At 36.8% G+C, this 25,985-nt stretch overlaps 1 protein-coding gene across 3 annotated transcripts in view; it reads right to left on the bottom strand.

Annotated features, from left to right (window-relative positions):
• Positions 1-25,985, bottom strand: part of LOC308199618 (maltase-glucoamylase-like) — a 71,883-nt gene that overhangs the window by 36,625 nt on the left and 9,273 nt on the right. For all 3 annotated transcript variants that reach the window (XM_080604042.1, XM_080604044.1, XM_080604043.1), the window contains exons 4-25: positions 25,721-25,841; positions 25,524-25,633; positions 24,672-24,823; positions 21,711-21,882; positions 19,641-19,740; positions 18,791-18,903; positions 17,811-17,936; positions 16,828-16,959; positions 16,523-16,642; positions 14,993-15,106; positions 13,850-13,934; positions 12,326-12,443; positions 11,791-11,962; positions 11,000-11,116; positions 10,289-10,443; positions 9,714-9,798; positions 8,761-8,817; positions 8,028-8,152; positions 7,535-7,623; positions 3,795-3,844; positions 2,624-2,794; positions 1,528-1,677 (exon numbers count right to left, since the gene is read on the bottom strand). In XM_080604042.1, the coding sequence (XP_080460168.1) occupies positions 1,528-1,677; positions 2,624-2,794; positions 3,795-3,844; positions 7,535-7,623; positions 8,028-8,152; positions 8,761-8,817; positions 9,714-9,798; positions 10,289-10,443; positions 11,000-11,116; positions 11,791-11,962; positions 12,326-12,443; positions 13,850-13,934; positions 14,993-15,106; positions 16,523-16,642; positions 16,828-16,959; positions 17,811-17,936; positions 18,791-18,903; positions 19,641-19,740; positions 21,711-21,882; positions 24,672-24,823; positions 25,524-25,633; positions 25,721-25,841 (2,634 nt within the window). The remainder of the gene's footprint in view (positions 1-1,527; positions 1,678-2,623; positions 2,795-3,794; positions 3,845-7,534; positions 7,624-8,027; positions 8,153-8,760; positions 8,818-9,713; positions 9,799-10,288; positions 10,444-10,999; positions 11,117-11,790; positions 11,963-12,325; positions 12,444-13,849; positions 13,935-14,992; positions 15,107-16,522; positions 16,643-16,827; positions 16,960-17,810; positions 17,937-18,790; positions 18,904-19,640; positions 19,741-21,710; positions 21,883-24,671; positions 24,824-25,523; positions 25,634-25,720; positions 25,842-25,985) is intronic.

Below are 25,985 nucleotides of genomic sequence, written 5' to 3' on the forward strand. Positions count from 1 at the left end.
GAACAATAAAGAAGCAATGCAGAACCCAGTGATCTCTATACTAAAATTCAGATATAATCAAATAATTCAGTCAAGCCTGTACAAATAATTCCGTCAGGAAATTGAGCCCATGCACAAAGAAGATGGATTTAAATTCCCTGTATCTGTGATCTTCTGCTGAATCCTGAAACATGGCTGAGTCTTGGCGTACTGAAATTCTCAGAAGTTCCTCCCTCCTAATCCCGTTGCCCTCTAGTCTCCACCAGCCTTCAGGAGGATGTGCCAAAACCACATTAGATATTCAGGCAACAGCAGACCAGGCCTTTCCATTGGATTGCATATATCTTTAGTCATATAAATTATCCCTAAAATATCCACTGAGAATTACATCTTATGTATCAAAGATCTCCCGACAGCAAGGTCAAAATTACTTTCAGTTTCCTGCTATAATTCAACAGAAACACTCAGACTAGTTATTCTGAGATTAGATGAGCTGACGCAGGTTAATGCATTAGACTTCCACCTCTGCGTACTTCTCATTAATTCTGCCTAGTTGTTCTAATGAAACTATGCCTGCTCCTCACATCTGAGCTGCTAATGAATATTTATTCATCTGTCATCAAAATCTAAGCACCTTTCAACTTGAGCAAGTTTTTAAAACATACACAGTCCATAACATGACCAGAATTTGATTTCACATGAAAAGACATTTCCAAATATCCAAAATTGCAAAAAAAAAAAAAAAAAATCTTCCTAAGAATGCAACAAATTCAGGGAACTTCATCCACCCAATTCAGCTGTTGCTGTTCCAGGAACAGCTAACAGACAATTTGGTCTTCATACTTAGTAGATATGTCCAGGCTACAGAATTTAGATTTAGAGGAGCAGGGAGTAACTCAGCTGGAGACACCTTTTAAAGATCAACCCGGCCAGGGTAGAGTGCTCCTGCATGTTTGTAGTCATAAGATATCCATCAATGAAACTGTGTAATAAGGAATTGTATGTCAGTCATTATGGGTTGGATACATAAGTATCAACAGAGATATGAACAATTTCGTTTGCATAGGAGTTATAATATCCAGGGGATTCAGGGATTTCTTCTCAAACAATCTAAAGGATTTTTTTTTTTTTTTAACTTAAAATGTGCTTCAGTGACTATGAAGGTGAGACAAAAGGGGTGAGTCTTGCAGGTGCCAGTGAAGCAGAAGAGGCAGTAGCTAAATATGCTGATATTCTATTCCATTCTGTTCTGTTCTTTTTTTTTTTTTTTTCCAACTCTGTTATTATTTCTTACCATCTTGCAAAGAATACCACATTTTTCCTCAACTTCTGATACACTTTGAAAGAACTTACATTGTTGCTAACTACCTTAGTATCATTGAAGCAAATAAAATTGCTAGTACAGGTCAGTTGATGGCAGTGCCCCCATACTAATTATGTCTGACAAATCTGCCTGACTACTTTTTCCACTGTAACCACAACAGAGAGAAAGCTATGATTCCGGAAAGGTTTCTGTCACGACCATTTAGAGAAATCATTTTTGCTTACCTCCCAGACACAGCCAAGTTGTTCACATTTTTCTTTTGTTGGATCCTGATTGGGATAACAATCAAACCTTTCGTTGATACTTGATTGTTGATTCCATTGCAGTGTGTAGGATTTTCCCAGTTCAAGCTGAAGTCCTGTTATATGAACAACCTACAAATATTACACAATAAATACTTATTAAATCCTACATCAGATCAATCTTTCCTTCAGTTAGTAGAGAAGCCGTTCCTCAGGAACAATGCATTTTCCTACATGGCATCTCACAAAAAACTGTCCTGTGACATTTGATATCATCTTACTTTTATAAATGCACACAGCTGAAATTCTTACAAATAACGTGAAAATAAGAAGATGAACCTGAAAAAAAAGATTATTTAAAAAATGGAGCTGATCTCATGGTTTCTCTGGAAGCACACACAAATAAAGACAGGGGCACAGCTCTCTCACCTTTTGAAATATGATTGCAAGAGGTCAGAAAAAGTTAAAATATTTTGATTTTGAGTCATTTACTGAGATAACAGGTAACACAAGTGCATGTAATAATTAAAGAGTGTATACAATGCACGTTCAAAACAAGTTCAAAGCAATGTCAGCGCTACCGTTAGTGCGCAAAAGCACTTCTATGAAAGCTCCCCACTAGCAGCAGATTCACTTACTTAGCACATAAATGCACTGTGTTGCTGATTACCACTACTCATGCTGTGAAAAATGCTGAACAAACTGATACAGGAGGTTCAAAAAGTGCACTTGATTTTGTTTAAAAATAAATAAATAAAAATCAATAAACTAATGCTCACTGGCAAGGTAGGAATTTTTTACCCTCCTTCAACATCAAACCAAATCACAAAGGTATTCCTCTGACACATCAAATGTTGTTGTGGGAATAAGTGCACAACTAAACATCATGTCATTTTGACGGTCTGAGAGCAAAACTTGGATGCTCTTCCTATACGGCTTAGTTTAATGTAATTGCACTTGTATTCAGGTACACAATGTATTCTGGTGAAACAGTATTACTATGGAGGACTATCCTTTGCAATGTATAAAATCCAATTCATGCAATTCCAATGCTTTCCATTTGACTGTTATAATTTACCTTATCTGAAGGATAGTAGGTGATATTATGTAAAGAAGTTTGTGGAACATTGTTCTGAGAGACAGTAAGTTCTGTTATTTCCTGGAGCACTCCCAGTATTTTGATTTCTTCAAACTTCAGGTTGTTTGGATCGACATAACCATTGTTTATGACATTCATTCGTAGAATATTCTGAAAAATAAGGTAGTCATCAGCTTATTAGAAAAATAAATAATAATAATGGCCCAAGGTTCTCCTGACTTACCAATTTATTTTTCTCATTAGCTCTCCACAGGGTGGTATAAAGAAAGCCAATACTGTTTTCTTAACATAATAATTATTGTCCTGCTTGTTGTTATCATCATAATCCTTTCTTCTTTGTTACAGGACGAAACTGATGCTTTTGGCTACAAGACTTTCAAACTCCAAGAGTAACTAAAGTTTCTTATCTACAAATGATTCTATAAGATTAAATGTAAATCATATATGTAATAGATAGATAGGTATATATAGAGGCATCGTTCTCACTTCTGTTCCTGTGCTTCCACCCTACTCATTGTGCCTATGCATCTTCTCTCAGTTGTTGCCTTGTTGTTTTACCATAGCAAGGGAAAGAATACCTTTCACAGATATTATCATCATTATACAAAATAATACTTTAGCATATTACTTGACATCCTGGTCATATGATATCTCTGGACAAAACGGAATAGAAAATTAATCATGAAGCAGATGCTGTAGGTTCAAACAGGATATAGGTCTTCTCCTCCCTTTTTTGGAGACATTAAGCTACACTTTTTCAGTATCCCAGATTTTTTTTTTTTTTTTTTCAATTTCACAATTTTTCAGAATCACAAACACTATATCCCTCTCCTTCCTGGCACTATTTTAACTGCCTCTGATGCTTTATAGTTCTCCCACTCAATAAACATTGCTGCTGAGTTTATGAAGTAAAGGGAATTAAGAGTTCTTTAGATATTAAAATTAATTAGGGGAAGTAAAGACAACTAAAATACTTTCATTCCATTTAAATTACATTATTTTTGAAATGACTCTGCTGTGACTTTGTCAAACACTTTATTTCTCAGTAAATATTATGGGAGAATAAGGAGGGAGAAAAGAATGCCCTTTGACAATACTTTTTGATAAAGATAACAGATGAAAATATAATCATTTAATAGAGAATACTTACAGCAGAAACATTAAACTCATAGTAAATGTAGCTTTTACTGTCAAGTGTACCTGTAAGGAAAAGAAATAAGTTACGCTTGCAGTGCAGAAAAGAATGCATACGAACCAAGACTGTGTCACCAATCAATTACTAATTATCATAAAGTCATTCAGAAGATGTTTGGAACAAATTATGTACAAATTACTGCTGGTTCTACCTTGTTCTGAAGACCTGACTCTTATTTTGTATTCTTTAAAAACCTGCATATAGCTCAGAATTGAAGATTCATTATCTTAACCATTGCTGTAGAGGATTCCCATTTCTAACAGGAAGCAATAGAAACATTCACTATTTCTGTTTATTATCCAAGTGGGAGTTTGTTTGCCATTGCAAAAGTGTTTATCACCTTCAATATCTCTATAGTATTTGGTATTTCCTCTCATCTTTCTATTTAGATCACACAACTTTTTCCATGAGGCCTATTTTCTAGACTTGTAATTGTTCTTGCTGCTGTCTTATGGTATCCTATTTTTCTACATTTGCCCAGAAGAGTGAAATTTGTAGGCAGCTTGTAGGCCACCAAAGCTACAGAGTGAGTGATTATTCACTGCAGATCTGCTATAACACCAAGAAATTATATGCTGGCCAACAACTCTCTTTCCATAGGAATGAAGTAAACTATATATAAATTAATATAGCTCAAGGATAAGAGTAAGACAAAGTAATATGACTTGCTATGCTCTCTCTGCACATTCTCGTTTTGCAGGCAAAAGGCAAGTTAGCCAAGTGAAGTGTTCACTACATGTTCCATCCAACAGGTTTCCATTTTGACCTTACTATCGTCTCTTTGATGATGAGACAGTTCTCCTAAACTTCTTTTGGATTAGGCCAGGAGATCTAATTTCCAAAATTTTCCATAAAAAATTGAATTGAACATCTCTAAAATGTATGGATTTTTATTTTTTATTTTTTTTTTTTTACTCATGTGTATCTTCTTAAATGTAGATGTATGGTTCAAAGTGAAGCCTTCAAAATATTTAAAGTAAGTGTTTCATGCAGAAAATGACTGTAATATTAATAATGTATGCCATGGAGACATAACAGAGGAAACAACACATCACCAGAAAAAAAAAAAAAAGAAATACAAAAATTGACTACAACAATCTGTTACTTTTTTCCATATGAGAAAATGTAAATGTGAGCAACATGTAAAATGTTTCTCTGCAACCTGTAAGTTTGGGCCAGGAAGTAAGATCATAAGATGTTTTATTGTTTTGTTTCTCAACAGAAGAGAGCACAATAACAGCTTCGTTATTTTAGATCTTGACATAGCAGTACATACGGCTGTCATATCAGCAGCCACCCAAGGCCTTCAATATTTACTGCTGCAATAATCAGCCAAATCACAGCTCTATTTCTTAAAAGCATCCCAAACTTTCACAAAAATCTAAAGAAAACTAGACGCTTGGAAGTTTTTCTGTGAGATATGATTGGCACAGTTAAAATAATAAAAGGGAGTCCTACAAGTCCGATGCATGAAGTTTTTCTCATTCCAACAGATTTTCTAGGATTGCCATCACAATACCTGTGGAGCACAAATACCTTACTTTCTGGCATTTTCCGTAGCTGTCTTCCTAACAGACTGCACAAAACGCTCCACCAGCATCTTCCTTTGCAGCATTAGGGTGCAGAAACCCTTCAAACTAGAGATTTCTGAGCTAAGATTTCTGATGTACGTGTCCCAGTAGGAAATACCTGACTGAGGTTGCTATTACGTGAGTGAATCTGAAGGCTCTGACAGAGGTGCTCCGGTCAACAGAGCCAAGCTGTTCCCTAGCCTTGCCCCCTCCAGCTGTCCATCCTGACCTTCTCCCAGGGTGGAACCTCACAGTGTCAGCTGAGGCAGGGGGAACAAAGCATAATCAAATCTTTTCTCCTGCTGCTTTTGTTACAAAGACAGTGACTGCCAGCACAGCACAAAGCATTTATGAATTTAGGAAAAGTGGATACAGTTTTGAACCCCAACAGATGCTTGCTTTCATGCAAGTGGATTTAGAGCCTTGGGCTTCCGATGAGTGGAAAAATTATTATACCAAGGACAAAGGTAGCGTTTAGTAACTGAAGGATAAACTAGGAAGGAGGAAAAAAAATGAAAAAGAGAAAGACTAACTAAGTATCTAGAAGAAGGAGTTTTCTGTTTTTTTGTTTGTTTTTTTCAGAAGACAGAGGCAAGACTGCACCAATGCAGATACCACCTACAGATGGACACTAGTCAGGTTAATTCACATGGGAAAATCTCTTGTGTATCAAACTGCCTCTGTGAGCAACCATCTGCAGAACTGGGGTCTAATCTTCAGTAATACAAATTGAACATGCCCAAAATACATATTTTAACCTCAGTGGTAGTATTACTTTGACTTCATTTTTAGCTGTGCATTCCTATTGCTGCAGTTCTTGTTAAGTTCACACTTACATTTTATTCCAGTATAGCTAAAAGAAATCTCAGGTACTTTTGTCTTGGACAGCTGTCTATGGACACAATAGGACATGAAAGAGAGAAGATTGGGTCCGCCTGAACCGCAACAGCATCAGCTGGCATCCACCATAAACCATAATCCTTAGCTCTGAATGATAATGCAAGATACAGTGTTCTATAAAAGTTCTTCAAAACAATTGTTTCAGAATTAATGTTCAACCTGCTTGCTGACTTCTCTCAAAATATACATAATAAAGGACAAAGGCTGCAAAAGCAGCCTAAAGGACTGAAGTACCTCAAATCCTTTTATTTTAATGGAAACTGAATGCCTACCTAAATCCTCAGAAATACCATAGAAAATCCCATGGTTCAAGGTATTCCATTTTTCAAAACTTTCTTCCCCTCAAGATTAAAATTTCTATTTCTATTTCTATTTTTTCCAAGGTTCTTCCATTGCTCTAGAACTAACACTGATTTCCTTAGACATGCATGTATTCCAAATGCATTAATTTTCATGAAAACAGAAATTAATTTGACTGTAAACTAGAGGTTGAAGTTTGTATTTTATTTTATTTTTTTTTGACAGAATAAAACCGTCGAGGTAAGGATTATCAATGCCAGTTCACCACCAGAGATGAAGTTGACAGGCTTTGGCATAATTATAGTGACTGTCCCAGGGGAAACAACTTCCCTGACTGCTTTTGCAAAGGCGAGGTTGGCAACATGGCAAATATAGCCTGTACATGCTTACTTGTATGCTCATGCACCGGTGTGCTGCGGGAACCAGATGGCATGAAATATTTTGGCTTCAATACTGTATCTTTGAGTTGACATAATCTCTACTGTTTTCACAAGTAATTTAAATAACTCCACAGAGTTAAAAAAAAGTACTACTTTTTCATTTTCTACCTGTTTGTAGCTTCCAACACTAATTATGTGCATTCTTGCACCCATTGAAACTAATTTGGATCTATACCAGAATATGTATCAATCTTGACACCACAGTTTAACAGTCAGAATGCTAATGTACCAAACCTTAACATATTTGTGGCTACAGTGAAAACATGGGTTGAAAATAATAGAAAAAAATAAAAAAGGAAGACTAACTTTTTTTTTTTCACTTAAAAGTGATGAAAAAGTAATGTATGAGTATGAGTAACTATTAATGGGTTGTAACAATGTCCACAATGGCTTATTCTTGCTCCATAAAATGAGCTGGAAGATCGAAGTTTGTAAGAATATTTAAGTTTGGTTTATCGTACTTATTTCAGTATGGATAGCTCACCTGTAGAGTCTCCATCATCCCAGAACAAGTCCCCGTAAGCTTTACCGTCGTCATCCAGGGCAATTATAAGTCCCATTGGATTCTTGCGACTATCAAAAGAAAGACATTCTGTCTTACATGTATCTAGACAGTTACTGAGACAGTCTTAACAAATCCTTCCTGTTCATGCTAAGAATGCAGTAATCGGAAGAGTTACAATGTTTGGGGAGTTGTCTTAGATTAGTCCTTGTTCATCTTTATTTTCATAGAAATGGATTAAAATACATGGCAAGTTGAAAAAATGTTATGCAAATAAACCTTTAATGAATCATTACCTATATCATGTAAACAGTAGCAGAAGTGAGTTGTTGTTCACTGTTGTTCCCAAGTCTCAAAGTGAGAATGCTAAATTGGATGGGCTGCTACTGATTTGTAACTGGACAGTCCTGAGCCCATTCTTGAAATTACACTTCATACTAGTATAATGATGAAAGCATTTGGTTTGGAAGCATACCTTTCAGATGTTGTGGGAGCTGGTTGTTGGGTAGGGTAAATGTAGCCTCCTCTCAAATGGAGCCCCAGTTTGTCTGCTGGCAGGTACAAATCAGTCCATTGTTTTCTTATGGGTATTTTTGCCCCCTTATTGACAGGGATGTAAAAGAATGGGTATGTTGCATTACTCACTGTTATGAAACTCAGGATTTAAGACAGCATTCATTTTAACTTTTCCTTTCAGAGGAGGTTGAATTTAGGTAAATATCAATGTGACACTGGGCCCAAGAAATAAAATAACCACATATCAATATGTTATATAAATCAACACCTCTTAGTGCTGAGTTTTGGGTCAGTCAGCACAGACAGCAGCTCCTGTTGGGACATCAGATGTGAGGAAAGCCCTCACAGTGGGAGGTCCCAGCAGTGGGAAACTTATTTGCAGAAATGAGATTAATAAAGAAAAATCCCAAACTCTCATGCATCATTATGTTTTACTTTACTTCAAGTATGTCTTTGCTGAAGTTTCTATTCAATCTGACTTCTCATCCCCTGCACTATATTCCACACCTCCATGTCCTTTCTTTGAGGTTTTGACTCATGTGCTTACCCCCTCCATACTTCATCCTTTATCTCACCATTTCCTCCCTGTAGGCTTTCTTTCAGGTCTCTATCACTGAAGCAGGCCTGACAATCTTATTCTGTCACACAGACCTTTAGACAATCACCCCATAGTCTCCTGGGCATTTACTCACCGTTTCATACTCATACCACACTGCATCAGGAATATATGCTTGAATTACATCCACACCCTGAAATGTGAATAAAGAAACAACTGTCATATTTGAAATCAAGTTAGTTAATAGACTAAACTTTCTTGTGATGTGTAAGACAAGAAAAAATGACGTGAGAAAAGCTCTGATTTTGAGTGAAATTCTGAGATGATGCAAAGATGAGTTGAATCAGTATATCAGACCAGATGACTGGTTCCCCAGATGACTGAAAAACAGGAGATGGAAAATATAATAGATTATATGGGATTTAATATATAAAGTGCAAGACTTTCCATTTCAACAGTGACAAAAATATGTTGTGGGCTCTCTCACTGAAAGTAATAAGTGAAGGGGTGGAGGGGGAGGGGAAGAAGACTAACAAATGTACATTTGCAAGGAGTCCAAAGACAGTCAGTAATGTGATGTACCAATGAATAATATGTACAATCATCTAGCAAAAAAACATACTTCACCTGGAGAAGAAACTGCGTTACTGCTAATAGACAAGTAATTCTGCATTTTTCTTGTGAAATGGCTTAAGGTCTACTCAAGACAGAAGAGTTCAGACCAGAATAGGACCAGAGGACATTTCCTGAGCTCCTCTGGGAAACAGGAAGACCCCATTTTTGTGGTTCACCTTGTTCAGCATAAAATGGGAGAGGGAGCGTGATTTCAGGAGGAAATACATACACAGCAGAGGAGCTATAATCTTCAAGCTGAGTAACAAAGTTGTCAGACAAACTCCAAAAGCTCAGGAAAAAAAAAAAAAAAAAGGAAGGTGGTTTCTAACCGAGGAATAACGGAACAGCAATAACATAACTTCAGCATTTTATGCTGTAGCCCCCCACCAGAGAAAAGAGTTGCAGCTAGTGACTTGAGGAGTCCCCCTTCCCCATGAGGTGGTTATGAGACAGACACCAAGCAGCCAAACCTACCGGGTCAAGGACAGCAGAAATAAGTAGACCAGGACCCCACAGGAACTGCCTATCAACTCCCCACGTCGCTTCATCTGAGTAGAACCTGGGAATTGGGAAGGACAGGGCACTAACTCATTTTGAAGAACTAGACCATCATCAGTAATCCTAGTATTTCAAAGTACTGATTGCCCAGAATCATGACTGAAAAGTGTCAGGTGAAAATTCCTTCTTTTTCTTGACGTATTCTTGACCTAGTTGTGTTCAAAAGTTTCCAGGTAAGGAAATGTACATTCTAATATACAGATCATGGCCCAGAGTGATTTGATTAGCTGGCAATAACATTTCATAGCACCTCTTAAGACTGACTGACAATAATATATGCATATATACAGAAATTACAGATGGTTTCTGATTACTCTTCTGATTACACCAAAATGGTATTTCATGAATTCAGAAGTTGTCTCTCTCTATATATATTCCAACATGCATTTTCACAAATTACATACCTATTTGGATAGCTCCTATCAACATTCAAGCTGTCTGAATCTTTTATTCCTAATAAAATTACCACAAAAGCTCTTTGGTACACTTACTCGTGCAAAACTGGACGTGCAACCGTGTCCCCTTGGGTATGAGCTTTGTAAAAGAGGGTGTACAGGTAGGGCAGCAAAGTGTAGCGAATGTTCAAGTAATGTTTGGAGGTTTTCACCAAAAGTGAATCGGCTCCAAACACAGCTGGATCCTGAGGCTGAAAATAAATATTGCATTATTTTCAGTTTGTGGGAAATACCCTGCCAATCACGGAAAGCAGCTGCTGTTTGCGAGGAGCTGAAATTCAGTGGTGTGCATCTGCACAGTATCTGCCTTTTGGGTTGTGAGACTTGAGGTCCTGCTCCAGTCTCCCTTAGCACTGCCGGTCCCTCCTTGTCCAACTGCGAGGAGGGCACGTCAGGGGCAGCCCACGTGTCATTGGGCACGCATGCCAGTGCACACTAAAGGGTGCTCCTGAGAATCAGGCTAATGGGTTACAGAGCAGCGAGTGCTTGCCCTCACTGGAAGGGGCAAATAATGGTGATGAAACTGCTGCCAAATCCATGAAGCCTCAAGTACATGAAACTAACCCTTCTGAAGCAGAACCTCTTAACCTCTTGAAGGCAGGATTTCATAAAGAGAGCTCAAGGTTCTGTCAGTTTCAGACTGCTCTGCTATCTAATTGCTAGTGATGGTAATGATCATTAGGGATACTATCAAAGGAAATGTGGGAGTGGAATCCAAAACAGTTTGTAAGAGAAGGTACAACTTACTATGTATCCTTCAGCATTGTGATTCCGGGAAAATGGGTAAAAGGCTCCTACTTGCATCCACCGCCTGCAAAGTTCTTCTGTCGTGTCATCAAAGAAACCACAAATATCGGCTCCAATCTTTAAATAAAAGCAGAATGTGTTGCATAGAGAGTATACTGCACCTCTAATCTCTACACAAGATGTAACATTTAAGGGACGTATCAATTCATCCTTCTTTTTTTTGCTAGGGTGACTAATCCATTGAAAACATCTTCCTTTAACTAGGCTTTGTACAAAATCAATCAATAAATCAACCAGTCAACTGATTGGCTCCTAGCACTGTCCATCATTCTTTTTTCTTTCTAACCCTTACCTTCCTGTTTGGTACTCATAGGCATATGTTCAGAAAACAACGCCAAATCATACAAATTTAAATCTTGAAGAACAATTTGGTCATTTCACTTATAAATGGATGCTTCTATTTCATTCAAAATGGAAATGGAAAGGAAAACACCACATGAATCACTAACGAATATAATAATACTAGATGTAACAAGTAGCTTGGCATATGTCTGTTACCTGCACGTCTCACCATACACATACAGTCATAGAAACCAAAATACGTGGCCTAAACCAAAAATCAGTCATTGGAAAAAAAATGTTAAAACCAGATCCCTAAAGGGGATTACGGCATAGCTGAAGAGTTAAGATTGTTATATAAACAGCCTTTGACTAGACAACCCATTATCACAGAGGTAAAGAGGTAATGTTTTTCCATTGGTTTTGAAAGGTCACAAACTAGAATTTCATACATAAGGAATTCCAAAGAGGTTAAATTCCAGCATTCCAGGTATCGCCCATTTTATGTGTTCCCATGTTGCTGCATTATCTCCCAGCCAGTGTCCCGTGTGCTTTCCTGATCCCACAAAAGTAGACCTCGAAATCAGGAAGCTTCGTTTTCCAGGAAACACTGTATTGATGACCCTGAAAATGAAATAAGACTGGAGCTATGCAACAGAATAAAGACAACAGAGGGTTCAGTAGTTTTATATAAAGCAGATTTATACTGACTAAGTTACTATAATCGGTCATCGCAGAGACCTGGACTCCTTTACAGTTAGACAGGCATCCTTGAGCAAAGTTCAAGATGTTAAATTTGAATAACCCTTCTGTAAGTCTTTGACTATCGACGCCTGACCCAGAACTTTAGTTAGTAGATTTTGCTTTTCTTGCAGTGGCTTAAATACAGTCTAATTTTGTCCAGAAATCAGGTTCATTTAGAAGTTGCTATTTTGGACGATGCAAACCTGAAACTTTTTTGTAAAGATATTAGGATGCATTCCTTACTCGTTTGTTGATATGGCCATGGAATATCCGTAAAGACTGTGGACATCATAGTGTTTGCCCCACTTCTGCACTGCATCCATACAAAGTGTCTTGGAAAACATGAGTTTATCAAGAATACCTTCAATAAAGGAACATAGATTTTAGTTTTAAAGCATGTTTTGATTCTGAATATTCCAACCTTTTATTTAGTGCACTTTCATGACACTGAAGCCTTTCTTTCATTCTTTAATGTTTCCATTAAACAAATTCACTATGTTTGCATTGAACAAATATCACTATTACTACTACAGGAACACAATTATTTTGTTGGCTGCTGGTTTTATTCAACTTTGCTCCAATGGTGCTGTTTTCTGCTCGAGCTTTGTATACCACATGACCATCAACACACAAATAGGAAAAAAAAAAATCATGCATAACTGCAAACAGCTCCTGAAATGCAGCTTTGCTAAGGGAGTAGAATTTAGTAGACATACGGAAAATGTGTATCAATTTCTTCAGTGCATAAAATAGTTATCTCAAACACTTTATCTTTGCCTAGGTGTGATTAAATGGTAACCATAGTTAATCCCTTCAGTGCCAGTGCTTTCTGCTGGCACCTCTCTTAATTAATCTATACACAAGTGGACTCACTGTCAGCTTTATCGTGAGCCCGAGCATATGTCTGGGAGCAACAAGATGGTGTAAGCAGACTCTGCATTCTCTGTATTGACTATTCGCTTTACTGTAAGGTAGCAGACTATGCCTGTGAGGTCACAAGTGGCCCATATTTGCTCTGTGAGCTACCTGGGGGCTGTGAATGCTGAAGAGACCCTCAAAAGCTAATTCATTATTTAAAGTTTTAACTTTCAGTCAACTAACAGGTAATCCTTGCCTATTTTCCATCTTAAATTAGAACTGGGGATACTAAATAGTTGCAATCTAGAACAGATGGAAACACTTTTTGTTTAATTTGAATAATTCATCTGTGTTTGAGGTCAGAGAAAATAACATTTTTACTTCCAAATTTTACAGTAAAATGACACACTAAGCACTGGCTCAAACTGACTGCAATTCAACCTTGGTCCAGCTGCATTTGTCCTGCAACTGACTGTTTACCCATGCAAAGAAGAACTGTACTGCTGCACCCTAAATTTCTGAATCACTATTGGACAATATGATGGTAATGGTTTCCTGAAGTTAGTACTTAATAGCAAATATGAATTCCATGTAAGTGCTGTGCTGTGTACAAATGTAAAACTACTGAGTGAAAGAGCATCAATATATCTTCAGGGATAATTAAGGCAGCAAAAATATTCAGTAATCATTAGAAAAGTGGTAAAAACACATTTTTTTTCTCTTGATTTATATGAACTGCGCTTTTGAATCACGCCAAGGCATACCTGTATTGTCTCTCAATTAGAATGTTCATACACCATCCATAAGAACTAGAGTAAATTCACTTTGCATCCTTGTAGGCAATTGCACAGTAATTTGTAATTCATTCTTTTTAATATTTTTCTCTACGATTAAAGAAGATAGACTTACTGGGAGTAAATGGAGGATAGTTTAAGTCATTTTGTGCACAACCCTTATTTGAGCCTTGAACAAAGTTGGATATTTCATTCATGTCCTGAAAAGGTAAGATGCAGACTGTAAGACACAGATGCAGATTGTAATAAAGTTTCCTCAACTATGTATTCCCAACATGTTCTATTCTGTTACCCTTTAAGGAATACTTAGTACTAGTACCATACATCTAGGTAAGAGTGATACCACTTGGATTCTGAACTGGACTGTTCCTGTATTAATACAGATCTCACTGTTGGGCGGAATTCTGTATTCTGGTGAGCATCATTTTGTGAGAGCTACATCTTATCCCTCCAGAAAAAAGAAGCTTCAGGAGGTGCTCACGTATGCATTGTTCCTGTGACCGACTCCACTCATTGATCAAGCTAATGTCATGAGTAGGGAGCGTGTGTTTGAAAAGAAATGCAGAACCAGCAAGCGTGTGATGTGATTTCTGTCAAAATACACAAGTTGACTAGATGTTCTTAAACATCTCCTTTATAATATTTTTCAAACAATTATGCTTTCCAACTTAGCTTTCTTTCTTCCATGCATATTTCACCTGGCAGCACTGTAACTGAAGGAGAACCATAAATGGAAGAAGAGAGCAAAGTCAGGGTGGAAAGCACTGTAGTTTAGCACTGTAGCACTGGTCTAGTGACTAGTTTCCGTGACTCAAATCGTTTGCTCTCTGCGGGACAGCTGTGCAGTCTGCACTTGAAAGATTGACCTGATGGAACCACAGTCAGCAAAACAAGTGAGAGCTACATATTTGATCATGTAGCAGGTAAAGGACTACAACTTTGCCACAGAAGTTAATTTAAAATTGTTATAGCTTGCTAAAATGCATATCCAAATATTCAGTAGATTCTTGCTTTCTTTCAGAAAATTTCTTTATTTTTACGTAAAAGGAAGTAGGAAAAACAGAAAAAGTCTAAGGGGAAGAAGGTTTGAATATCAAATTTGAATTGATATCAAATTTGAATTGCATATCCAACAGCAAAAGACATGAACATCCTGCAATGATTTCAGGTTACTAACAGTAAACTTTCCTTTCAAACTTTTTTTAAACTTTTCCTTTGATAAACATCTATCTTAAAATGAAAGTTCAGAATTACTTACAATCCAGATTCCATCGTACGGCACTGTGTTATAAAACAATCTGCATTCTTCCACCCACCAGCTGGTGCAGTCTGGGTTGGTGTAGTCTGGGAACACAGTTTCCCCCGGCCACACCTATAATATTAAAAAGGAAATAATTGATTACACTGTTAATTGTATTAGAAGAAGATGAAAATTTATAATATATTAAACTTCCTTTGTTGGATTTTGTTGTTGTTTTGTTTTTTTTTCCAAATAATAACTTGAACCAGGCCTAGGCCAAACATTAAAAAAATGTGAACAAAACCGAAATTCTCTACCAAAAAGGATTTTCTCTACCTTTTTCCTCTTTTAAGCCCTCTCTTCCATTTGCTCTTCAATGCCTTTTTTGGTACATGGCAGAATATGAGGATATGTATCAAAGTGAATAGAATAGAATAGCATAGCATAGCATAGTTCCAGTTGGAAGGGACATAAAAAGGTCATCAAGAAGTCCAACTGTCAGACTACTTTGGGTCTGACCCAAAGTGCATCCAAATGACTCTGAAACATGGACAGCACGGCATATCAACCACCTCCCTACGAAGCCTGTTCCAGTGTCACACAACCCTCATGGTAAATGAGATTTTCCTAATATCTAGTCTGAACCTCCCCTCATTCAGCTTTTAGGCATTCCCATGTGTCTTGTCAGTAGACACCAGGGAGAAAAGATGTACACCTACCGCTCCACTTCCCTTGCTCAACGAGCTGTAAAGAGCAGTGAGGTCACACCTCAACCTTCTCTTATCCAAGCTTAACAAACCCAGTGTCCTCAACCCCTCCTCAAAGGACATGCCTTCCATTTTCTTTCATCCTTTAAACATAATTCTTGTTCTTCTCTGGATGCATTTAAATACCTTAACATCCTTTTAAAATTGTAGAGCCCAGAACTCTACACTGGATTCCAGATGAGGCTGCACCAATGCTAAATATGGTGGGATAATCACCTCTTTTGACAGGCTGGCTATAACATGTTTAACGCACCCCAGAATACGGTTTGCCCTCTTCACTGCCAAGTTGCACTGCTGGCTCATGGTGAGCCTACCGTCAACCAGAGCCCCCAGATCCCAGATTTACATTAACTGAAGTCCATAATTATATATATATATATATACATATATAATCTGTTTTGTTTTTATCATTGTGAGATGCCTGATAAAATCAAATGAAGTACTGGCTATTAGAATACCATTTTTCTTGCATAAGTTTTCAATGGGTTGGCAGGGCTGTTAAGTGCTTTTTTCCCCCTACTAAAAACGGCATGTACTTTTAGTTTTCCTAAAAAACTGTATTAATATAAAACAGGATTGTACCAAAAATAGACACACATAATGTAAAAAAATGTATAAAAATTAATCAAGAAGGGTTGAAATGTATCATATGCTAAGTGGGACCTTATAAACTTGGTTCTCACTGGCTGGTAATTTCACTGGAAGAAGAGAGTTTAAAATGACCCTCCTGGCCAAATTAAGCCAAACTGACCATGTTTAAACTTCATAAAAATGTGTTTACCTCTCCAATTAATGGTGTTATTCCATCTGATTCGTTAACCCAGACTCGTTTAGACTGTCCCCTGGTGTAGCTTCCATATTCACTACCATCAGATAGGGTTTTTGTGCTAATAGCAGGATCCTAAAAAGGTTTTAAAAAATAAAAATAAAATAAAATACAATAATAAGAAACAAAGATACACACCATGAGTTATAGTGGAATGTTAAGCAGGAAGTGTAATAATTGCATAAAAATACGCAAAGTATAATGATATATAGTTATAATGATAGTATTTACAAGGAAAAAATAAATACTTAAATTCTTACCAATATGATAATATATTTTTTTCCATAGTTATGCAGATAAGATGCAAAATTAGGGAGATCTTTAAACTGCACTTTGTCATATGTAAAATCTTTCTTTTCCTCCATGTAGTCAATATCAGTGATCTGAGCATCCTGGAAGAGAAGAGAGTTCAGCTTAAACATGAGATGTAACATGTAAAGGCTTTTTTTTTTTTTTTTTTTTTGTATATTTTTACGATGTAATTTCTTATGAGAATTCCTGCTCATCCTGAAGTGAATTTACTTTTGGGACTTTACTGCAGCCTGACAGAAAATACGCAGTCAGGACCGTTTGTAATATGTGCATCTCATCTCACGCAGTCCAAATGTACTGTACTGACACATCTTTTGTGCCTTAAAGAAACTGTATTTCACATCAGAATTCAAATGAATGTGTAACGGCATCCTTTCTACTATCCCCATGATGGGTGAGTATTTGCAGTTGCCTGACTTCTAGAACTACCCTTTAAATCCAAACATTTCTTCCTCAACACTTATCTTAAAAAATAGGGTGTATTCATCTTTTGTACACCATCAGGCTACTATAATCTGGAATCTCATTAAAATTTATTTGTTACTTACCTTTGCTTATCAACTAAAAATAATCTCTGGTTCCATAACTGTCCACAGTACATTGAAAAAATATTTCAGCACACTAGCTAACACTACAAAATAAGTAGATATAGTTTGAAAATATAACTGAAAAGATATTACAATAAAGTGGGCAGATAAAACGTATTGTAATTAAGCCTCTCCTGGTGTCCGATTCTGATAATGGCTCTGCCATTAAAAAGCATAAACTTTTGACACCAGAAGTCCATATTTGGTATTTTATTAGAAATTTACTTATTTGAACTGATGTGAAATGAACTAGCAGAAGAACACCACAGTCATAACCTCTGGGCAATTTCTCCCACAGGACTCTGCCTTGATGGGTTGTTGCCCTCCTCAAACCCTGAACTTACATAAGGGAGGTCAATCAGACGGTTCCTCTCCACCACGTTCTTCACTTCATCCAAGGACCCGTAATTCCAGCGGCTGAGCTGGAAGCCCAGGCTCCAGTAGGAGGGCAACAATGGCAGTCCCACAAGCTGCAAGTTGAGAGTAAAATTATTAGTTAAATTAAAATTATTAGGCACCATTAGCAGACACTGTGTGTGTCACCTCAGTGCCCCAAACCATTTGAATAATATACACTAAGCTTGAGCGTAAAATGAGCAGTGCACTCCAAATGCAACATTCATATATATATATTTATATTATTTTTTTTATCTGCCTTCAACTATATTTATATATATGTATATATATATGTTTCCTTTTAAGAAAGGCAAATACATTGTGACAATGAAGTTGGGTTCATTGTCACTTGTCTGTTGTTTAAGGTGTCACTGAAACCTGATCGGACCACAAGAAATTATGTCTGTGATATCTAATGACTAGAAGATCATGACGTATCAGAAAACACAATATCAACCCTATAATGCTGCCATATGAACAAGAATTTGTCCTTATAGTAAGGGTAAGCCTCAGCACGGAAGCATAAATTGCTCTGTGTAGACCACCTCTAGCTCACTGTGGAAATCAGTCAGGGTGTACAGACTGATCAGCTTAGCAGCTACAGACTTCTTGTGCCTGAAACAGATGCATCCTCTCTGCAACAGTATCTCCAGCAAAAGGAGTGCTCTGGTTTCAGCTGCCTGTAGGCCAGCTAAGAACATCTACATCCCAGTTTAACACCAGCTAGCTATTATTAATGGCAGCAGTCACATTAGCAACATACTAACAGTTATTCTCAGATAAATATATAGTGAATCATACTTTCAATTAATAGATAACATAGCAAAGACATAAAGAAGGGAATAAAAAATAATAAAATAAAATAAAATAAAAACAAAAAAAACTTTTAAGGGTCTGTCCCCTGTGTAGTCTCTCTATATAAAGGTACCTTCAGGTACTCCTGGACTACTTGCTCTGGAGTGTTCCCCAAGAGGATATAGAAATCAAGGATACCACCAATGGTTCTATAGGTCACTGCTGGAGCAGGCTGCACCGCAAACTCTGCCAGAGAAGAATGCACAAACCCAATTCTGAATACCAGCTAAATATAAAATAACTTTGTCATACTAATATTGAAGACTAGAAAATTTAATTTAAGGAAAAAATAAAAAACCACAAAACAAACAACAATAACAACAACAAAAACACAAAACAGAAATACCTAAGGAACTCAAAACCATTACTTGAACCGGCAGTGAAGGGGAAATGTATTTAGAAGACTCTTAGATGTTCATGTTTGCATTTCTTTACATCCCACAAAGAGAAAAGAATCAAAAAAAAATCCAATGGCACAACCTTTTCTCTTTAACTTTTCAGTACAACTTTCCAGACTCAAGAGAAATGTTTTCCTAAAGCATACATATATGCATGTCTATTTCAAAGACAAAAGGGTGTTTACTTTCAAGTAATGCTCGCCCCAAGTTTACACTCTGATTCTGTTATCCTGCACATCTGCTCAGAGCTGTGTAAAGCTTCAGAGAAGTTTCTGACACTCAGGTGTCCAACATAATCTGCTTGTAACCCTGAGCCACTCACTGCTAACATTGCGTATTTGCTAAACTACTAAATGCTTACAATGACTGTCATCAGATAATTGAAGACAACATTCATTAGGATTTTATATGCAATAGGATTTTAAAAGGGATATTTACATTAACCCAGTTTTGATCTCAATCCTGCGTATCATTCAAAGAGATATTTAGCTGCAATACTTAGAGTTACAGAGAAAGTTTTCTTACCCATGGCATTGCTGTTCATCAGGAAAACACCAAAAGAGGCTCCAGAGCTGTCTTCCAAACACAGGAAGAAAGTTTGAACTCCATATAAGTTATGCATTGACTTCAAGGAGAGAAAAAAATAAAATAAAATAAATAAATAAGAGAGAGAAGAGGAGTTAAAATCTAATAACACTGTTTTGGGGATATTTCAAAATATAACATATGTAGAACTTGAAACTTTTCAAAATATAGCAAACAACAGAAAGAAAAATCATGACACTTTTCCTAAAGTTTTGTTTTCTACTGCCTGGCATTTTTCTCCTTTATGAGAATGTTTTCAATTAAAACTGAACTTTCCTGAAATACAGAGATAACACAGACAAGCAGATATGATGGAACTTTGGGCAAGTCTGTATACATTGTAGTACTATTTCTGTGTAATATATGTGCACATCGAGTGACAATATAACTTGACAGTTGGTACAAGATTTTACCTCTCATCTATGTTACTATGAATCCTGCAAGACAACCATTTTTTACATCTAGTGTATGTAAGTAAGAGAGCACCTGTCTTCTTTATTTCCATTATATTGTTTTTTCCATTATTACTAGCAACAACAATAAATAAATAAATAAATAAATAAATAAATGAAAAGATCACAGCTGTTGTCATAGCTGTGTTTCACCCCTGCAACTGAAAACTCAGAACACATGATGGAAGAGGAACAGAACCTGAGCAATGTGAAATTATCCTAACTTGATTTTGTTCACTGTTAAGTTTAACTTAATCAGCCTACACTCAATAGAGCCATTTGGATAAGAACCATCTTCAAACTTTCAAGTACTAATCACTAACAAGAGGCAGTTTATAAGCTGAACATGTAGTAGAGATAGGAAATAAATGGTATGATTTCTACAGTAGAGCTTGTTTATAGTGAGACAAATCTGACCTAATTTAGATTTTGGTCCTGAACCCTGATCTCCTAATTCCAAATTATTAACTAATTACATATAGTGGTCTCTCCCCCTAGCTTCTGTTAGTATAGCTTAAATTTCAGCAAAATACTGAAGTGCTCTCTGAAAATAAATCATATGGATTGTTGCTTTCTTATACTGAGGTAACACTGACAAACGGTGTCTGTTGGAGGCTCACTGGTGAGTTATAAATAAATTACTCGAGGAACTTCAATAAAAAACACACAAAAATATTCACATTAACAAAAATTCCTTCACTCATGCTCTATATTGATTTCTTTCTGCACAATGTCCGTGTGTTGATTCTGTACTAGACATGTAGGGCTTTGAATGTTTTGTTTTTTTCATAGTATTAGCTCAACTGACTGCTTACAAGCTTTAGCAAATATTTCCCTAGTCAAAGCAAAGTATATTAATGAGTATAGCAATAAGATCTGATTGTTTACCACAAGCAGAAAATGACTACTGTTGTTTGAATCAGCATCTCAACCGATTTTAACCCACACAAACTCATTGTAACTCTGTGAGCAAATCACTGCAGGGAGGAACTGACGGACCAACACCATGTGCCTGTGCACACCAGTGTTGAGGAGAACTTGGATCAAAGCCTAGAGAAGTCTCAGTGCAGATGTAAGATTCTTCTGTAATTATCAAAAATATGGGTGCCCTGGAAATCATTTTGGAAAAAGACTACAGACACAAATAACTGCTGACAGACATATTTTATCTCATAAAGAGACAGCTGTTAAAGAGAACTTTGCCATCATTTGCCTAACTACAATGTTGTTAACTGAAGCAGCATGTGTCATATGTACCAAACTCTGCACAAAGCAAGGATTAAGACATATTGTTATTTATTTTGCTTATCAGTAGAAACTGAAGACTCATATCTTTAGAAACTGATTTTCAATTTCACATCAAGACAAAAATAAAAATATTTACAAAAGGCTATCTTAGGGAACTCTCATCGGTACTATCTAGCTTTTAGTAATAAATACAGTGCCTGAGAAGTTCTTGGGGAAAAACTCAATTGATATTATTAATGTCTACTGCATAACAGTTTTGGATTCCAGAATTCATTTGCAAAGAATAGAGAATAATAAAATAAGTCCTTACTCCAGAGGGGCCAATATCCCTGCTGAACATGGGCCAGGTTTTCCAGTTGACATCGTGTCGGTACTGTTTATGCACATGCTCTCCCACCCCATAAATGTTGCTGCTAGGTAGCTTGATTGATAGCTGCAAAAACTGGTCAGCATACTGCAGTGGTCCTATGGTAGTATCAAACCTGATGAAACAATTAAGAAAAAAAACACAGAGATTTCACCAAGAATTGATAGAATAATTGTTTCTACTCCTTTTAGCTAGAGATGGATAGGCAGGCTCAGGTCTCCATCCAGAGGCCCAAAGGGGACACACATGGAAGGGGACAATGTGCAGCTGCAGCGGACAGAGATGTCCTTGCACATAGGATGAGAAGAGCAGTACCAATTGATCTGTAGAAACTTCTCATACAAGTGGCCCATCTATTTTTGGACATACATTCACAATCACCGCTTCCACAAACGCTTCCCACCCTGCATCTTTTGCACTGAATTGTGAATCTGCTCGGTAAAAGTCAATTTCATTAATAAAGTTTCTTCTGTTAATTTAATTTTGTATCTTTCACCAATCCCTTTCATTACAAACAATTCATATCCCAAATGAAGATTAGGAGAGCTTTAAAGGCTTAAGCTAAAGTGAAGTTTATTCCTTGTTTCTACAGAGGGGCTCAGGAAACTGAGGAAATCTGAGCAGCGTTGAGGCAGAGAGGAGTAAAATGCAAGGCAATTCCTACTGTCAGACAACAGTCCTTTAATCAATCAAAAGATTGAATTTTATTAATATTGATCTTAAACATATTCATTTTCTTCTTTTATTGCTCTAAGACTTTGAACTTTTCCACCTGGCAAATGGATGGAAATTGACCTCTACCCAGAAGTAGCTTTACCTTTTCATTATTTTTTAAATGAAACAATCATAAGTAGAATGTAATTATGAGTTAACCCAGATTTAAATCACAAAGCAATTGTAAAGAAGCTGATCCTGAGACCTGAAGGTTATCTTCAGCTTCTTTAAAACAAGAGCTTACAAGGATATGCAGAAACGCAGTTTTTCACCAAAAGCAGAGAAAATGACTTACTTTGAGAAAGCAAACTACATCAATAAGTTTTAACATCATACACAGTTTCAAAGTAATATGCTTTTATCTACACACTCTAGTTTTAATTACAAATTTTTAAAAGTTATATTTTCATGTGATATCTGTGTCATTTATCATGATATTCATATGAAGAAGGGGCCGAAGGTCAACTTTTTCTCAGCTTTATGCAAACACAACTGCATTGATTTTCAGGGACTTTGTCACTTCAGATGTATTCATACAATGTATTTATCACCATGAATAAGTATAGTACCATCATTAAAATATATTAAAAATATTTTTAATTTAAAAATATTAAATTACCATTAAAAACTAATAAGTAAATATACAGCTTACTATCAGTTATAAACATTGCACAAATGACAGAAAGGGGGGAGTTCAGGCTTGCTATAATTTTAATTTCCCATGTTACCATTTCTCTCTTTTAAAGTTAAAAATATTTATGTTTGAAAGGGTCAAGTCTTCATGTCATATATTTCTGTCCATTTTTAATGACTACAAGCACCATTTTGCCCAACTGCTTGCTTTCTAATACTTTGGGGTGAGAAAGTCTGTATTTCCAGTGAAGCTATAGCAGTCATTCACATTGTCGTGCAAATAATGATGGTAATTGGTTCATTTGAGCTCTAACTCTTGGGGGGGGGGGGGAAGGGGGCTCTAGTGTAACAAATGATAATGCAAGCTTTATAATTATTTGGCTTTATAATTATTTCGATGATTAGGATTTTTGTAGTGATTTGCAATGACAATGATCCTCACTCTTTCCTTTCCAAAAAATCTTTCTCTTTTGGTTGCTTGTTTAAGTGTTAGGGAAAAGCACTCACTTTATCAAGGATTTACATCTGAGGGGCTGCTCTTAATACATGCTAACCCTGGCTTACTTTGAGATACTCTTCAACTCGGACTCGAGCATCATTAAAATTTATTAAATTTCATAAAAGTGGTTGCATTTTCTACCTTAAAGAAAGAAAAGGGGGGAGGGTGGGTATAGGAAAACATCCATGTTTCAACATGGTTCTTTTGAACTAGAATGCTTATTTCCCTTCATATACCTGCTTAATCAGTCATGGAGTACTGAATACCATGTCCATCTTTTGTGCTCCGTAGAATTGCAAATCAATCATTATAGAGGAATCTATATAAGAAAACAATACTAATAACAGCATAAAACTAATTGCTAATTAATTAAACTTGAAGCACTGATAATTTAACTATCCTAGAACTCTGACAGGTAATCATTCTTTGACTGATTTAACAGGCATGTTCATCCTGACACTTCCCCTTTTAACGCCTCTTAAAGCTATGTGGTTACTTCAGAGCTAAGTTTGTTTATTCTTAGGAAACAAGTGGGATGAAAACTTTCAATATATAAGTACGTCAAATATTTTACAGAATTACACGACCAACTTATCGCTGTCTTGCAACAGCTACTCTTGTGTCATAGGTCTAAAGAGCAACCTGGTTTTGGTGATTCAAAGATTCAGCATGATTGCAACAACTAAGATAAAAGATGCAATGAAGAGTATTCACATGTCATTTGAAGAACTGAGAAGGTCTTCAGATAGTAGTGATTCCCTGTGTTGATGGAACAAAATAGCTGTAAAGATCTCCCTAGTACTGGTGGAAAGAGAACAGGTAGCCAAACCTAAAACCTTCACAACAGATCTCTCCATATCACAGTATTTATTTCAAAAGTCCTCACAAGAGCCCTTGCATAATGTCCATCAGTCAAAAGAGCAGAAGTAGGCTACATGTCCAAGAGGGCACTTTACACACGGCGTCTGGGGAATACCTTACTTATACAGCAACATGGATTTTCAGAGAAAACCAGTGACATCAGTGTTACCCAAAAAAAAAATACCAACGTTACTTACAGAACTCTTCCATTGCTCACTCTGGTCACCACAATACCAAAGGGATTATGCTTCACTTCCACTTTGTAGTTTAAATTGGAGGCCGCGGATCCACTGAAAGATCCCACATGTTCATGGGGGACTTCAAATCTTTTTGTTTTAGGATCAGTAATCTGCACATATTTAAATAATAAAAGTGTAAGGCCTTTAAAAAATAATGTCTAATTTAAACATTTTTCAGCATTAACACATGGGTCTGATTTAGCATATTCCCACCCCTGTCAGTCTCCTCCTTCTTCCTTCATTATTCTCTTCCCCATTTCATCACACATTTTCAACTGTTTCCCTACTATACTTGACCTTCTTTTTCCCTGATTTCCAGGGAAACCCGCCACAAGAGGAAGGTCTCCCACAGGAGCCCTGCTTGACCCCAGAACCCATCGATACCCCACATTCACTACACAAACTGCTGAATTTTCCATGAAGAACAGAAAGCTTTGGAAGACCTAAAGATGTCTGACAAAGTTATTGGGAGATATGGCCAGGCTATATATAGAAAGGAAATAAATACATCTGCCCCCAAAATCTTTTCCTATAATGAGGAAAATAGGTAATAAAGTAAGGACAATATAAAAGTTGATTTTTTCCACAATTGCTTCAAGCAGAAAACCCACTGTGCTATACCCCTGCTAACCCTATGCATTGTAAGAGCAGAGAAGACAAAGAAAGGCAAAGCTGAGCTCTTCTCAGTGAGAGTCATGAGGGCGCATCAGAGGGATTAATTGAGCCTTCCTAAACTTACTGCACAGCAACAGCCAGCCTAAAATCTTGCACAAAACATAAACCTTAAAACAGCATAAGAAAAAGATTAACCTTGAACCGGAAGCGATTTGAAGTCTGATACTCTCCTGTGAGGAGGACAGTGTTGATATCATTTCCAAAGAGGGAAGGTGACGGCAGCCTTCTTAATGTGGCCTCAAATCCTTGAGAAAAAAACATGTTGCAACATTATTTTGTGAAATCAGATATCCACAAGTGCATAAAACTGGGGAACTCCGATCACAGCTTACCTGTCTGAGTTGATCTTACGGACCCATCCACTTCGTACCCATGTTTACTAGAGAAAAAACACCAGGGCACACTGGTATCACTCTGGGGACTCCAGCAGCAGCCACGCAAGGTGCAGACGCTCTGATTCAAGGACATGAAGGGCACAAATTAATTGATTTTACACAAATAAATCTTTTTATACTAAAACAGTTAAAATGCACATGAAGCGTATTTGGCCCCAAACATCAGAAACCTTAGTAACATGTGCAGTCAGACCAACTCCTT

Source organism: Anser brachyrhynchus (assembly GCF_964034855.1).
Source record: "Anser brachyrhynchus genome assembly, chromosome: 9".
Taxonomy (NCBI): domain Eukaryota; kingdom Metazoa; phylum Chordata; class Aves; order Anseriformes; family Anatidae; genus Anser; species Anser brachyrhynchus.